Genomic DNA, 16,962 nt, shown 5'->3' with positions numbered 1-16,962 from the left:
ACATGAGCACTCCAGCTCGAGGAATAAAAGTCATTAGAGCTGCAAGCGCACACACAATGGCAAAGATGCAATTTACCATCTGTCAAGTACAAGGAGAAATCGTTCAAATTTGGTAACAATCGGACGAGTTCATTTGGAAGGACTCCTGGAAATGGATCAAATGATTCGAAAATGGCCACGCAAAACCATAACATTAGGCTTCCTGGTCCTTTTCAAGCTTGGCTGTTTTTTTTTTGTTTTGTTTTTTAAATACATCTTTGCTGAGTTTACTCACAATAAATGTGCCCACCAAATTTACTGGTGCCACACTATGTTAAAATTGACACAAAAAAAATCTCAAAGGGATGTTTAGAACTATATTTATTGAAGTGTCCCTGTATTTTCACCATGTTGATCTGGCTACATTTTGCAGGAATGAGAAAGCTCGTGGTCAGATTTAAGGACACCAAAGTCTTTTTACTGTACCTTAAGTAAAGTGGTGGAGGGGGGGGGGGGGTCGTGTAAATTTGACACACCACAGAAGAATGCTGTCAATGGAAAATGGGGTGTCACTTCCGTTGCACTTTTTCTACCTCCGGTACTCAAAGAACGTTACACTGTCACCTCATTCACCTACTGATGACGTAGCAACAGCAGCAATTGGGGATCAGTATCTTGCTCAAGGACACTTCAACATAGTGGCAATGGTCAGGGATCAAACCACCAACCTCCGGGTTGGGAAACGTCCACTCTATCACTTAGCCATGCCGCTCCTTGTCAAAAGAACTTCCAAATTTGAATGATTTGAAAAATGTAATGGAAATGAGAAATTGAGATTTTGATTGACTGATTGAGATCTTGGGGAAGGAACATGAATTTGGGAACAAAACCGGTGAGGCAAAGACAAATTATTAACAAAGTGTTGTACTTTTTTTTTAGTACTTTTGAACTGAAGTACATTTCAGGATGTCTTTTTATTTCTTTCTTTCTTTTACCTTAACTTCTTAGATATGCTTTTAAACACATATCTGTACTTTTACTGATGAGACTGTGGGTACTTTTGCTCCCTCTGGGGAAAGTCTTAAACATTGTGATTCGTTTTGCCTTAGAAGACCAACAGAGCAGCTTCAAGAACATACCTTAGCGCTGCCCTCGTTGGCTCCCTCTACACCCTGTTGACAGATGGCAAGTCAGTGTGCGTGACACCTTTTCTCTTTTATGCACACTGCGGAAGATCATAACCCTTTCCTGTTTCCTCCTTATAATTTTACAACACACACTCGTGTTGCGTTCTGATCAGCTGCCAATGAAAAGGCTTTTGTGACCGAGCTCTGCCCGAGGAATAGCGTCTCGAAGCTTCTACCGCGCCTGAAACTTCCTCCACAAGCAGCCACAGGTAGTAATTAGCAAAGGGGCGAAGCATCACTGTATTTAATAGCCACCCAACTAATATATGCTTCTGTCTAATTGCTCATCCCCCCCCTGGGATGAGAGGAGGCAGCTCAGCTCGATAAGGGATTGGGTTGCATCTGAATCGCAGACTGGAAAGTGCATTGGGACCTCAGCAAAGCAATTCAAGTCTGTAAATGATTGTCCTATCACAGGAGACCGTCACATTCCATTTCACTGTTTGCTTTTTTTTTTTTTTAATACACCAATTGCTCTCCACTCACAAAGCAAAATGCTTCCAGAACGAAAATGTGTGTGTCTGTGTTCGTATGTGTGCGTGTAACAATGACAGATGCACTTGCTGTTTGCCAAAACTTGCCGCACTCTAACTTAAGGTCAGCCTTGAGTCGGGGAAATACATCTCAAGCTTCTGAGCTCACAGTTTAACAGCAAAGGTTGATTGAAAAAAACCCCAACAATTTAACACAGTCAGAATCTATCTTCTCATATATGATAATTTTAACAGCCCATCAAACGTGTGACCCTAAAGGTTAAAATAAAGCACCTCGAAAGGAGGAGTTTTACGCATAGCAAAGGTCAGCAAGAAATTTGACATTGATGCAGTTTTTTGATTTCATGCAATAGAAGGTAAAAGACAAAAGGCAGCAAAACAAGCATGTTACATTTGGGCATCTTTGCGACATAAATGACTCATTCTTGCAAACTCTGGCAAGAATGATGGAATCACCAGGATGTTCATTCAGTTCGAATTTGTAGAAAAAAAAGCGGACATGACACAACACTAAAGTCATTTCAAATGGCAACTATCTGGAAACAATGCAGAAGTAAGGCGCTACACTTTTAGACCAAGCAGAATGAATAAATTATAGAATCACTCCTTTGTAAGGAAAAATGATGTAATCACCCTGTAAATGTCCATTCCCAAAACTAACACCTGCATCAGGTTAGATCTGTTCATTAGTCTGCAGTCCAACAGGAGTGATCACACCTTGGAGAGCTGTTGCACCAAGTGGGTTAACATGAATCATGGCACCAACATGAGCGATGTCAAAACAAAGGAGAGCATTATTCATTTTTTAAAAGAGGGTAAATTGTCACACGAGGTCGCAAAAGATGTCAGTTGTTTACAGTCAGCTGTGTCCAAAGTCTGGACCAAGTAGAAACAATAGTGAAAGGCTGTTAAAGGCAAGCATATTGGCAAACCAAGGAAGACATCAAAGTGACCGGACAGAAACCATCAAGCAATGAAAGCTGAAAATGGACACCATATTGCACTGCATGTCAGGTTACGACGCTGGGGAAACATCTTCAAAAAATGCAGAAATTGACATTTTGGAAACGTTTCTTATTCCGTCAATTGAAAGGATGTTTCAGGCTGAGGAAATGCTTTTTTTCAAGATGATGATGATGCATTTAGCCATGGAGCAAAAACTGTAAAAACATTCCTTCAAAGGTCAATGTCGTGGCCTGCAAAGAGTACAAATCTCAATCCAAGTGAACATCTTTGGTGGAAGTTGAAGAAAATGATCCATGACAAGGCTCCGACCTGTCAAGCTAATCAGGCAAAAGCAATCAGAGAAAATTGGAGGCAGATTGATGAAGAATTCTGCTTATCACTCATTAAGTCCAAGCCTCTGAGACTGCCAACTATGAAAAGTGTTGCAACAAAGTACCAGTGGTTATTGAAAAGTTACTTTTTTTCTTGATTCCATCCGTTTTCCCCTCTGCTTGGTCGAAACAAGTAACTGCTCCTGACTACCACATTGGTTGTTTTCTTGATTTCTTTGAGTTTTTGGGAAAGCCATAAAGTTGCCATTTGAAATGACTTTAGTTTGGTGTCATGTTTTTTTTTCCTCCAAAATTGAACAACTGAGACCGGCGATTCCATCATTTGTGCCAGGGGTTGTAGATTGCATGAGTTGCGACTATCCTGTGTATCCATCTGGCGCCATTCAAACAGCAAAACGATGTTTTGGTATGAAAAATAGAGGCCCAAAGTAAGTACTAAACAGAGGTTGCGTAAAACTGTCTGTGTAACCACAACATTTGCGCCGGTTCCTGCAGATTCCTGTTGTTCTTTAAAGGGTCACATGAAATAATTAAAGAAGAAAGAAGACCTGGACCATCTCACATATGCGGGGAAAATGAACCGGAAGTAAGAGTTAAGCAAACCGGATCAGCAAGACACGAATCTCTGAAGTTGATTCAACTTACTTTCTGCGAATAGTGGCGCTGTTGTTGGTGTCTGTGCTGTCGGTGCGTTCGAGCCGGTCTCTCTCGGTGGTCGACGAGCCACAGGAGAGACCTCGGGTCAGCCGAGTGTGGGTCCTCCTGTCCCTGCCGGCCACCGGCGCCGTCGCAGATCCACCTTTGGTCTGAGGCAAGGGCGCGCTGCCGTTCCCACCGCCGCCGTGGTGCTTGGGGAGCGACAGAGGCTGGCCGTGATCATGGTTCTGCTCCGGGGTGTTGGAGCCAGGGGCCCGAGGGCTGCGATCCTGCCTCAGGTCTTGATTCTCCTGGCTGACGCGGTCCAGCTGGCCTTCCAGCTCCTCGATGCGCCTCCGTTGGGTTTCCAGGAGCTTGGCCTGGCTCTCGATGATGTTGTTGAGCTCCAGGAGGTATTCCACCGCCCGGTTGGGGCTTTCCGGGCTGGCCTCCATGGCGGAAGCCCAGATCCGCCCCCCCCACCAGCCCTGATGAGTGGGGGGGGAGGGAGGACACGACGGAAACTCTGGAGGAGATGAACTATTAGCTTCGAATGCGGAAAAACAAAAAGCCTCAGAGGTGATTGCCGGGTTGACTACATGTCGTCAAATGGGAGGGCAAGCATGAGCACTAGAACATCTTCGAAGCGCTTTGGGATTTCGCCATGCGGAGAAGAACACTGACAAATGAGAGGGATAAATTGTTGATTGTCTGATCATCTGCTCCCATTTTCGAAGAGTTTTCCAAACCAGCATGGAATGCCTTCAGAGTTTGGGCCATCATGATGAACACCTAAAATGGTCTGAAGGATGCTGACAAACCGTTAATGATGCAATATATCTAGATGAGTACCAGTTAATAATCCATCAGCTACCAGACGGGATAAAAAAGGACTGTATTTTCTGATCTCCCACTGATTTTCAGGCAGTGTCAATCATTACATAACTCCCGCCCACACTGAAGATCCCTACGCAGCGTGCACCGTGCCTCTTTCAACCGATGGCTCGACGCGTCTTTACGGCACGGAAAGTAAGCAAAGTTGTCTTACGGAGTGCATTCCTCCCTCAAAGACAGCGGCTCCCTTCAGCCGCACCACAACTCCATCCTTTCATTTGACGGGCGACTCCTGCAAAGTCAGCGAGCGTGCGTGGGGGGGCTTTTCTCCCATCCAGTAGCAATGCAGACTTTACTTCCACATCGCCCGTGGTGGTAGAACGATAGGAATAAATTCCAATTGACAAGCGCCGTAAATATTCTGCGAGTTTTGTGATTTCTCTGAGGCGACAATGACGAGACGACATATGCGTCGTTGTGTGTGTGTGTCGCTAATGCAAGCAAAATAGAGCGCAGCCGCGCCACATGCGCGTCCGGACTGCGAGCTGCGATCAGCTTTGCCTTTGGAGCGCAGCGCGAATGGCAAAATTCCTTTGGAAGGGATGATTAAACATTTCCGGTTAGGACTTTCCAAATAAAATATCACGTAGATGAAGACGGACTCCCGGTCCAGACTTTCAAAATAAGGCAGCTCATCGTTGCATAATCCACGTAAGGTAGACCTTTCCACCACTAGTAAACAAACACCTTTAAGTCCTTTGACGAAGGCAGAGCAAATGACAAAATCTGATGAATGGTTTGAATGAGTCCAGTGGTGTCAATGTGTTATGTGTCAGAAAAAAATTGATGTGGAACGTGAGGTAACTGTCAAGCAAGACGGAACTCGTGAAAAATAAACTCTGCCATTAACTTGTCTTTCTCAGTGAAATGAAAAAAGAAAAAAATGTATGGCGTATTTAACGAGAAAAAGAATCCACTTTATAGTATTTTACTTTATAAAAATATACAGTCAGTAATCCATCCATCCATTTTCAACATCGGTTGTGCTGAACAGGGTCGCGTGGAGTTGCTGGAGCCTTCCCCAGCTAACCACACTCTGAACTGGTCGCGGGTCAGTCAGGGTTAAAAACGCAAATGAATTGAGACTCGACTGCTCCTCGAACGACTCGACTACTGTTGCTGCCACCTGCTGACCAACGGTGATGCTTAAAAAGCAATAAAACAGACATGATACTGTATTGATTCAGTCCTTTATTTGCACTTTAGCGTTTACACTTCAGAAATAATCTGATTTGGGAATTTAAAGTGTTAAAAAAGAACATTGGGAAACCGAAGCGACACTGTACGGACACTGCTCGGTGATTTGGCGGTGTCACTCCTTCGGTGTTTCACCATTTTGGGGGGAGGAATGCAGAGAATTAAATGGGATTTTTCCAGATTATAGATAACAGTCTGTGTCTCCTGATGTTGCCATAAAGGGCTTTTGATCGCCTCATCAAAAATAATATTCATCTTTTATGAAAACATGTAACTTTCCCTCCTGAATGGTTTATCAATCTAAAGAATTTTATAACCTGAGTAATAAAAAAAAAGTAATCTATACAAAAATAACATCTCACAGTATATCTCCATAATGCTTCTAGAATTGCCGTAACACAATTAAAAAACGAATCATCATATTGGATACAACATAGTGCATAATGAAGGATTTTTGATTGATTTACAAGGGCGATGCTTAATTCAAATTATGACTTTTACAATAAAACAGTGATCAGGATGAAACAGTTCATGTTACCAAGGCAACAGTATGTGGCACAATGGGCACAAAAGTTGAAATCCACTCAGCTGCTGCAGACGTTTGGCATTATATAAATGTATTGTTCTGTATTGTATTGTATTTCTCACCAATTTCCATTACAAAGCAAGTATTGTAATTCACACTCAGGTCGCATAGAAGAAAACATTTGTGAACCAAACGGGCTGGGAGAATCAAAAATTGACTTGGTCCTTGAAAGGCTCGATCATATATTTTTCTTTTACATCACAGCACAAAATGATGACCACTGTTGCGTGATGCATTCAGCACATATGCAGGAATGATTAATTAAATACACATATAGCTCTCTACACATATTTACAGAATATATTTTATGACTGCAGAATAACACACCTGCAGCAAAAGTGTATTTGCGTCATCACAATGACAATTGCATTATAATTGCTGGGAGTCGTCATGAGGTATACGTGAACACCAAAGCAGCCTTTGGAGAGGAGCAGATATTTTACAGAGGTGTACAGGAATGGGAAGATGATAACTGTGGTACACTCTACGTCTCATTCAGCTATTGAAAATAATACATAAATTTAAATAAAGTTGAAGCTTTTCCAATTTTTAAATGTAACTATACAATTCAGTTGAAAAAATGAACTGAAATCCCAATAAAATTAATTTAAAACAGAAAATACAGTTGCATAATTAAGTGTATATATTTTTTGAAGCACCTTGTCGGACGGACCTTTACAATCTCTTTCCAGTCGCATTGGACAGGTCTGTCTGTGGCACGTCTTGTTGACGATCAATTTGGACATTTTAAAAAATTGTTAAGAGAAAGTGAAGTTATAAAAAAATCTGCAATTGAAAAAAACAAAACCGTTTTTGTCATTGGTAACAAATCATTATGGCCCAACAGTAACACAGTGATGCCCTGAGATACGTTTGATTTGTTCTATCACCACGCTCATGAACCGCTCCAAACCATGACTTTCGATTGTAATGATTAGCATTTGCCTGATTTGTTAGGATTAAGATTGTTGTGTGGTAAATGAGTATTTCTCCTCGATTCATCGTTAGTTTGACTGTAAAATTAATTGAGTGTGGGATTAAAGATGTTTTTCGATGAATTGTTCAATATTTGCCAAACTGCTCCTATCTCAAGTTTGCGCTCGCAAGTCAAAGCCAAAAAAAACAAAAACCCCAAAACAATTGGCTGAATGGCAGCTCATATCTCAAAGAAATGGCTGTGTCACTCATATCTCAGGCCACCACTGCACATGACAAATATGATCAATGAAATAATCAGATGTCTCTGGCCCCATCTGGCACCTTTAATTTGATGTATAAGAAACCACAGTGCCATTGGAAAAACAAACAATTAGAGAAAAAAAGTGTGACTTACGAGGTGTTAGTCATTTGTTGTGCACTCAGACAGTACAGCTTTTGTATACACTAAAAAAAAATCCTCTTTCCAATGGATTTAATTCAGGCATGTACATTGGTTGTGCATAATCAAAATGTGGTAAACTAAAAGATATCATTTGAAAATAGTCATGTGCAACCGAAAGTTGAGTAATTTCTACCAAAATGTATCAATGCAACTGTCATAAGAGTAATATTTTTTTGACTGAATTGTATAGATTTTTTTAAGTCACATGAATGAGTAAATTCTGTTATATCTTTATATCTTTATTTTAAATTGTACATTTATTTATTTGATTTTATCATTTTCTTTGTCTTGTTTTGAATTACAAAAAAAATATCTGCTCTACCTTTTTAACCTAGAACAAATGTTAAGACAGGCGTGCAACAGAATCAAGGGAAAAGTGACCCAGAAAAACCAGAAAATACCTGTAAATGGGCATTTACAGCTTGAAATAGCAACTGACAATCAGCTGTAAAAAGGCACAAAAAATACAACTTCAAACTTTGGGATGGGCATCCAGAACAGCTTCCAATAAAGAACCAATTTCAATCCGTTCACTCCAACGTCTCCATGCTTATCGGCAGAGGTGGGCATCATCGGACCATCACTGTTTCCGTCAGTACTTCAGACCGACCCACATACGACCAGTCTGTACCTTGTTGGCAACAGACTGTTGGTGTCAACAACATATGTACCATGTAAGAAGCATGGCGCCGTACAAGCTAAATCAAGAAAAAATTTGAAATAAAACATCAGAGACACATCACGCACAGCGTGGTGATCGGTGAAATGAGAAAAATATGATCGACATGTCATTGTGACCTGTGGGACCTAAAGTTATAGAACACTTTTTTATGTTTTATTTATTTGGCCGCGTTTCAGATGTGCGGCACCTGTGTGTGACGTGGTATCGGTAAGTCCGTTCTCGACACCGTTTGACTGACTCGGACCGACTGGGTGGGCCTGAAATACAGACGAAAGCTCATTGGCGGACTAACGCAATGACGAATTACTTATCGATTTCTATTTTTGGAGTGATGATGACGCCATATGCCAGTGCTGGATCAGACAGAGGGGACTAATGGGAGGATCACAATCTGCCAAACAATCAAGGATACGGTCACACAACCTGAGAATTACGTTACCACATAGATGCGTCCCATCGTTTCTTTGAAATGACAAATTCATTTTGTGCAAATATTCTTCTATTTGGATGATTATACTGCAGAACTAAAGTGACTCACAATCATTCCATAGGAAAAAAAAAATCCAAGAGGAAACAATAATTAGACTGACGAGCAGAAAAGGGCAGTCATTTCCAAACACAGTATCATCAGAAGTGCCACAGGAAATGATCAAATTGAACTGAATCTCTCAGAGAATTATTATTTTAGCTTTGTTATAGCTTTTCAAGCTGACTCAAAGCTGTTGAAGATCTCCAAGTGTCTTCTGTTTAACTTAAACTGGCTCAGATTTCACGGAGCGAGTCAATTCAAGAGTAAGAAAAGATTATCATGACCGTATTTTCCACACTAAAAGGCACACCTAAATGCCTTCCGTTTTCTTAAAAGCTCAAAGCGCGTCTTAAAATCTGATGCGCCTTGTGTATGGTCATTACGGTAATATGTCAAAATGGCTCCTTGCTAGAGATATGCTTACGCAGACTTCAAACTTAAGGCGATCGGTTTCACAGTTGAACACGGAAATAGAGCAGCGGCAAGAGAGTTCAATGTTAATGAGTCAATGTTATAACTTGCTGTTGGTTAAGTGAAGTGTGTCGCTGCTTTATTAAATACGTTTTACGGATATCTGATCGTCGCTCTCCTCTTTCATCTAGAACTGCTTCAGACAACAAAGTGTATGCAGAAAAGTGGTGAAGATTGCACGACTGTCTGTGCCCTATGTGTTGTGTTGTGTTATTTTTGTTATTTTGACTTCAAAGTGGCTGCCTTTCCAGCAGCTCCTATATTTTGTTGTTCTACTTCTTCCTTTCATAACTTTGCTGCTGTGAATTGGGAATTTCTCCATTGCGAGACTAATAAGGGTTTCTTAACTTATCTTATCTTATCTTATATAAATCAGGGTGTAGTGTAGTGTTCTGTTGGCATTTCCTTGAGCGTAGCTTCATCTAGTGGATGCATTGTAGATTGCGTCTTATTCTGTGGTGCGTCCAATAAATGAAAAAAAAATTACAAAAGAGGCCATTCATTGAAGGTGCGCCTTTTAGTGTGGAAAATACGGTACTTCAGAATGCATAACTTCGTGACACTTTTGTTTGGTTGCGTACCATGACATTTTTCCATCTACACGACCAAGGAAAAATACACCACCAAACTCACAAAAAGTTCAGGATGAGCCTATGATGTACTAGAAACCTTCCAGGTGAACGTAATTTGACCTTCTGTCAACTTTGAAATCATCAACCCAAATCAGTGCAGATTATGTTTAATTGTCAACTCAACTCAAATGTATTTATATATTTATACCGCTGTATACAAAGTGATGTACATGGAACAAAAATAACAACAATAGTAAAGTATTACAACAATACTATTTTCCTAATTTCATATCTGTGGATGAAATAGTGAAGTGTGCAGTCTCTGTTGACAAAATGCACGAGTGTGTATGTACGTGCCGGTATCCGAGGTGAATGGGGGCAAGGCAGCCTCTCAAAAATATCCACGCACGCACGCACGCACGCACGCACGCACGCACACACACACACACACACACACACACACACACACACACACACACACACACGCACACACACACGCGCACACACACACACACACACACACACACACACACACACACACACACACACACACACTCTCTCTCTCTCTTTTATTCCCACCCACATCCTCTCATTGTGGCAACAAGCTTTTTCCTTGACAATCATGCCATGTTTGAGTGGTTTCATAAATGTAAGGCACTAGCCGAAAACCGCGATATAGGGTCACGGTTTTCTGTGTGTCACTACATACATGGGGCTCAATCGTTCAATGTGCGATGGTTAATTCTGGTGGAGTTGAGCTCCATCATGTGGCAAGTTGAGCAAAAACAACAAAAAACATTTAATACTACTACGACTACGACTACTACTATTACTACTACTACTACTACAACTACTACTAATACTACTAATAATAATATATCAGTTTTATTTAGCACTGGACACTCCAAAAAATGCTTCACAATGGAAAATTTATTCATGCACACACAGAATCACACTCTGGTCGTGGTAAACTACGTTCTATAGCCACAGCTGCCCTGGGGCATGTTGACGGAAGCGTGGCTGCCAGTGTATGACTACAGCCCATTTAACCACCCCAAACAATGAACAACCAGCCATACACCAGTGTGAGTGACACTGGAGGCAAGGTGGGTGAAGGGACTTGCCCAAAGACAAAACGACACTTGACTCGTAAAGAGCAGGATTCGAACAGTCAATGACTGGACAACCCGCTCTACCTCCTGAGTCACGGCCACCATTTGATAGTCGGATGTCTGAATTTAAAACTTTTGAGAGAGTCAAGTATGACCTTTCCAGGTGGACTGCATCATAGGTTCATCCTGAAAGTTCACCTAAGAGTGAAGGTCAAGTCAATACAAATAATAATATGCATTAATATGTTCTATGTGACGTTTACAGTTCTCGTCAGCACATGTTATCGGCCTTAATAATCTGGTAAAGTTTTACTTTGCATCGCTACTGCCCTTGTTCTTCCATTCAGTGGGCCCGCTGCCACTGGTATGAATCTGACGAGCAGCGATCAGGCTAGCCAAAGTTAACAACATGAGGCTTACACTGAATCATAACCTTTTGAGTTTGAGTGCCGGTCGTGAACTGAAATCATTCACTACACATCTGTTTTCTGGGTTTGGTCCACAGCCTGATCTATGAATGAACTATCCATCCATCCATCTTCTGAATCGCTTTATCCTCACGAGGGTCACGGGGGGTGCCGAAGCCTATCCCAGCTGTCTTCAGGCAGTAGGTGGGGGACACCCCGAACTGGTTGCCAGCCAATCACAGCGCACGCAGAGACGAACAACCATGCACGCCCACACTCACACCTAGGGACAATTTAGAGTGACCAATAAGCCTGCCATGCATATTTTTGGAATGTGGGAGGAAACCGGAGTACCCGGAGAAAACCCACGCAGGCCCGGGGAGAACATGCAAACTCCACACAGGGAGGCCGGAGCTGGAATTAAACCCGGTACCTCTGCACTGTGAAGTCGACGTGCGAACCACTGGACTACCAGGCCGCCATGAATGAACAAAGAATCCTTCAACTCACTAGAGGGATGTGAAGCCACCGACGGCCATCTTACGTAGCCAGCCTATAGTAATGAATGAAAGTGGGTGAATGAATCTGCTTGATTCCACAAAGAGAATTTTAATCAGAATTACGCGTTTAGACTAGTGGGGGCCCCTCCATGAGCCGTCACCTTACCGTGGTGGAGGGGTTTGTGTGTCCCAATGATCCTAGGAGCTAAGTTGTCTGGGGCTTTATGCCCCTGGCAGGGTCACCCATGGCAAACAGGTCCTAGGTGAGGGACCAGACAGAGCACGGCTCACAAGCCCCTTATGATAAATAAAATCAATGGCACTCAGTTTCCCTTGCCCGGACGCGGGTCACCGGGGCCCCCCTCTGGAGCCAGGCCTGGAGGTGGGGCTCGTTGGCGAGCGCCTGGTGGCCGGGCCTACACCCATGGGGGTGTAGGCCCCCCGCTCAGCCCGAAGAGGCAACGTGGCTCCCCCTTCTCATGGTCTCACCACCGGTGGGAGGGGTAAAAGGGGTCGGGTGCAATGCGAGCTGGGCGGCAGCCAAAGGCGGGGACCCTGGCGGTCCGATCCTCGGCTGCAGAAGCTAGCTCTTGGGACATGGAATGTCACCTCTCCGGCAGGGAGAAGTTCCGACTGGATATAGTCGGACTTGCCTCCACACACAGCCTGGGTTCTGGTACCAGTTCTCTCGAGAGGGGTTGGACTCTCTTCCACTCTGGAGTTGCTCACGGTGAGAGGCACAGAGCAGGTGTGGGCATGCTCATTGCCCCCCGGCTCAGTGCCTGTACATTGGGGTTCACACGGGTAGACGAGAGGGTTGCCTCCCTCCGCCTTCGGGTGGGGGGACGGGTCCTGACTGTTGTTTGTGCATATGCACCAAACAGCAGCTCAGCATACCCACCCTTTTTGGAGTCCTTGGAGGGTGTGCTGGAGAGTACTCCTGCTGGGGACTCCCTTGTTCTACTGGGGGACTTCAATGCTCACGTGGGCAATGACAGTGAGACCTGGAGGGGCGTGATTGGGAGGAACGGCCAATCACGGAAGTTGTTATTGGACTTCTGTGCTCGTCACAGACTGTCCATAACGAACACCTTGTTCAAACATAAGGGTGTCCATATGTGCACTTGGCACCAGGACACCCTAGGCCGTAGTTCGATGATCGACTTTGTGGTTGTATCATTTGCAGCCGCATGTTTTGGACACTCGGGTGAAGAGAGGGGCGGAGCTGTCAACTGATCACCACCTGGTGGTGAGTAGGCTCCGATGGTGGGGGAAGATGCCGGTCCGTCCTGGCAGACCCAAACGTATTGTGAGGGTTTGTTGGGAGCGTCTGGCGGAATCCCCTGTCAGAAGGAGTTTCAACTCCCACCTCCGACAGAGCTTTTCCCATGTTCCGGGGGAGGCGGGGGACATTGAGTCCGAGTGGACCATGTTCCGTGCCTCTATTGTTGAGGCGGCCAATCTGAGTTGTGGCGGTAAGGTGGTTGGTGCCTGTCGTGGCGGCAACCCCCGTACTCGCTGGTGGACACCAGCAGTAAGGGATGCCGTCAAGCTGAAGAAGGAGTCCTATCGAGCCTTTATGGCCTGTGGGACCCCAGAGGCAGCTGACGGGTATCGACTGGCCAAGCGGAACGCAGCTTCGGTGGTCGCCGAGGCAAAAACCCGAGCGTGGGAAGAGTTGAGGTGAGGCCATGGAAGCCGACTTCCGGACGGCTTCGAGGAAATTCTGGTCCACCATCCGACGTCTCAGGAGGGGGAAGGGGGTAGCAGTGCACCACTAACACTGTGTACAGTGGGGATGGGGCGCTGCTGACTTTGACTCGGGACGTTGTGAACCGGTGGGCAGAGTACTTCGAAGACCTCCTCATCTTCACCAACACGTCTTCCTTGGAGGAAGCAGAGTCTGAGGACCCTGAGGTGGGCTCTCCTATCTCTGTGGTTGAAGTCACCGATGTGGTTAAAAAGCTCCTCGGTGGCAAGACCCCAGGGGTGGATGAGATCCGCCCGGAGTTCCTCAAGGCTCTGGATGTTGTGGGGCTGTCCTGGTTGACACGCCTCTGCAACATCGCGTGGTCAACAGGGAGAGTGCCTCTGGATTGGCAGACCGGGGTGGTAGTCCCTCTTTTTAAAAAGGGGGACCGGAGGGTGTGTTCCAACTACAGAGGGATCACACTCCTCAGCCTCTCTGGTAAGGTCTATTCAGGGGTGCTGGAGAGGAGGGTCCGTCAGGAAGTCGAGCCTCAGATTGAGGAGGAGCAGTGTGGTTTTCGTCCCGGCCGTGGAACAGTGGACCAGCTCTACACCCTTAGCAGGGTCCTCGAGGGTATGTGGGAATTCGCCCAACCAGTCTACATGTGTTTTGTGGACTTGGAGAAGGCGTTTGACCGTGTCCCTCGGGGAGTTCTGTGGGGGGTGCTTCGTGGGTATGGGGTACCGAACCCCCTGATACGGGCTGTTCGGTCACTATTCCACCGATGTCAGAGTTTGGGTCACATTGCCGGCAGTAATTCGGAATCGTTTGCAGTGAGGGTAGGACTCCGCCAAGGCTGCCCTTTGTCGCTGATTCTGTTCATAACCTTTATGGACAGAATTTCTAGGCGCAGCCGAAGCGTTGAGGGGGTCCGTTTTGGTGGCCTCAGTATTGCATCCCTGCTTTTTGCAGATGATGTGGTGCTGTTGGCTCCTTCAAACAGGGCTCTCCAACTCTCACTGGAGCGTTTCGCAGCCGAGTGTGAAGCGGTTGGGATGAAAATCAGCACCTCCAAATCTGAAACCATGGTCCTCAGTCGGAAAAGGGTGGAGTGCCCCCTCCGGGTCGGGGGGGAGATCTTGCCCCAAGTGGAGGAGTTTAAGTATCTTGGGGTCTTGTTCACGAGTGAGGGCAGTAGGGAGCGAGAGATCGACAGGCGGATCGGTGCAGCGTCTGCTGTGATGCCGACGTTGTATCGGTCTGTCGTGGTGAAGAAGGAGCTGAGCCAAAGGGTGAAGCTCTCAATTTACCGGTCGATCTACGTTCCAACCCTCATCTATGGTCACGAGCTATGGGTCGTGACCAAAAGAACGAGATCCCGGATAAAAGCGGCCGAAATTAGTTTTCTCCGCAGGGTGTCCGGGCTCTCCCTTAGAGATAAGGTGAGAAGCTCGGTCATCCGGGAGGGGCTCAGAGTCGAGCCGCTTCTCCTCCACATCGAGAGGAGCCAGATGAGGTGGCTTGGGCATCTGATTCGGATGCCTCCTGAACGCCTCCCTGGTGAGGTGAGGAGACCCTGAGGAAGACCCAGGACATGCTGGAGAGACTATGTCACCCAGCTGGCCTAGGAACGCCTCGGGATCCCCCGGGGAGAGGTGGAAGAAGTAGCTAGGGAGAGGGAAGTCTGGGCTTCCCTGCTAAAGCTGTTGCCCCCGCGACCCGGCCCCGGATAAGCGGTAGAAGATGGATGGATGGATGGATGGATGGACTAGTGGGGGCACATGAACATTTTGACTTAACTTCCACTTGAAAGCGCCCCATACTAGAAACTTTTTGTGAGCAATGGTGCGTCTTGGCTCAGTAACGTTTGGGAAACATTGAGAATAGAGAATTGCGTTGATATCAGTAAATATCACTTTCGGTCCCTACAAAAGAAAGGTGAGTGTCTGAATCAACAAAAATGCACTCATCCTCATGTGGTATCGTCACTCTTCTCTGCCTGCTGGCACCGTTGACTGCGACGACAGCCCGTTCTCCGCAGCATCCCGAGCCACCCTGTGCCGGCCGGGGGCCAGCCAAGGACCCGGCAGCACGGTGGCCCTGCGGCCGATCGCTTGCACAGGAAAGCTGGAGATGCTAGCGGCGGACATGCTGTCATCTGATTGGCTGCCTCCAGACTCTGTCTCATCATCCCTCAGCTGATTTACAGAAAGTGCAGAAGCGAGGAAGGAAAAGGGCTTCCTTTGTGGGACAGAGTATGTCCCGGTGTCGTTTGATAACAGCCCCTCTTGTGCATCCCCTGAAACCTCATCTTCCTCAAAATCCCGGAGCTTTTCTTCAAACTGGTGGGCGTCATCATCATGATCATCATCGTCGTCGTCCACGTAGCCCTGGAGCTGCTTCATGGCATGGTAGCCTGCTGCCACTTTCCACATCTCGTCTGACTCTTCATCGCTCTCCTGTTTAGGCCTGGGAAGCTTTTTGTCAGGACTTGGAATTGGCAGCACATCTGCTCTATCTAACACCTCCCTTCCCTCTTCGACCTTTTCTTCCAGATTCTCCTCAACAGGAGCTGTTACCTGTTTCTTCTCTTTCCTCTCTCTACTCCTCCCTCTCTCCCCTTTCCTCACCCTCCTTGCATGGCCGTCATCCGTCGACAGGGCTTCTCTGGGTAGACTCCGAGACGTCCTTTTTCGAGAGCTCTCCCCTTTCTCGGGCTCCGAGTCGGGGCGCCGCAACACTGAGCGGCTTTCCGATTCCCACCTTCTCCGTCTACTTGTCCCTTTCTCACGTCCGTCTAAAGACTTGCCTCTCCTTTTCTGCTTGGAGCGGCGCCCCCTCTGCCTGCTGGAGTCTACTGCAGCCATACCCTGCTCCTTGGGGTGACGCAGGCGGGAGGGGGAGGTGATTCTGTGCTCACGGCCTGGACAGACATTGTATGGGGAACGTAGGTTGGGGATAAATTGTGTGTGTGTGTGGGGGTGGGGGGGGGGGGGGAGAGAGGTTGAGATACATGTTTGAAAAGCATGTTGTGCGAATTGATATGAAACTGTTTATTCGCGCTTAAGATCTGCATGCAACTGTGCAACTTTATCTACTACAGTGGTGCCTTGACTTGCAAGTTTAACTTGTTCTAAGACCACATTCATAACTCTGTTATGAGTGTGGATGGATTAGATTCAAATCACTTGAATCTGAGAACATCGTTCCCCATCTAAATGAATGGAATTGCCTTTAGTAAGTTCCAGTTCCACCCTTATAAGTGCAACAAAAAGAGCTGTGTTTTTAAAAAAAAGAAAAATAGGACTCTATAGTAGAGGTAAGATCGGGCCGCCCGAGCCCAAGCC

General features: G+C 45.9%; 2 protein-coding genes across 3 annotated transcripts in view; both read right to left on the bottom strand.

Moving 5' to 3' along the window:
- The window catches only part of iqsec2b (IQ motif and Sec7 domain ArfGEF 2b), a 56,478-nt gene extending 51,470 nt beyond the window's left edge, over nt 1-5,008 (bottom strand). The window contains exon 1 of one of the 2 annotated variants that reach the window (XM_086123702.1): nt 3,604-5,008. In XM_086123702.1, coding sequence (XP_085979828.1) covers nt 3,604-4,049 — 446 coding nt within the window. In that variant the 5' untranslated portion in view covers nt 4,050-5,008. The remainder of the gene's footprint in view (nt 1-3,603) is intronic. The other variant, XM_086123709.1, reaches the window with a different exon arrangement.
- A 653-nt stretch (nt 5,009-5,661) lies between these two features.
- The window catches only part of magixb (MAGI family member, X-linked b), an 86,832-nt gene continuing 75,531 nt past the window's right edge, over nt 5,662-16,962 (bottom strand). The window contains 2 exon segments of the mRNA XM_086123681.1: nt 5,662-15,629; nt 15,631-16,538. Coding sequence (XP_085979807.1) covers nt 15,588-15,629; nt 15,631-16,538 — 950 coding nt within the window. The 3' untranslated portion in view covers nt 5,662-15,587.

This window comes from Hippocampus guttulatus, chromosome 1 (assembly GCF_054856545.1).
Source record: "Hippocampus guttulatus isolate MCC_2025c chromosome 1, RoL_Hgut_1.0, whole genome shotgun sequence".
NCBI classification, from domain to species: domain Eukaryota; kingdom Metazoa; phylum Chordata; class Actinopteri; order Syngnathiformes; family Syngnathidae; genus Hippocampus; species Hippocampus guttulatus.
This window is presented reverse-complemented; position numbering and strand designations above follow the sequence as displayed.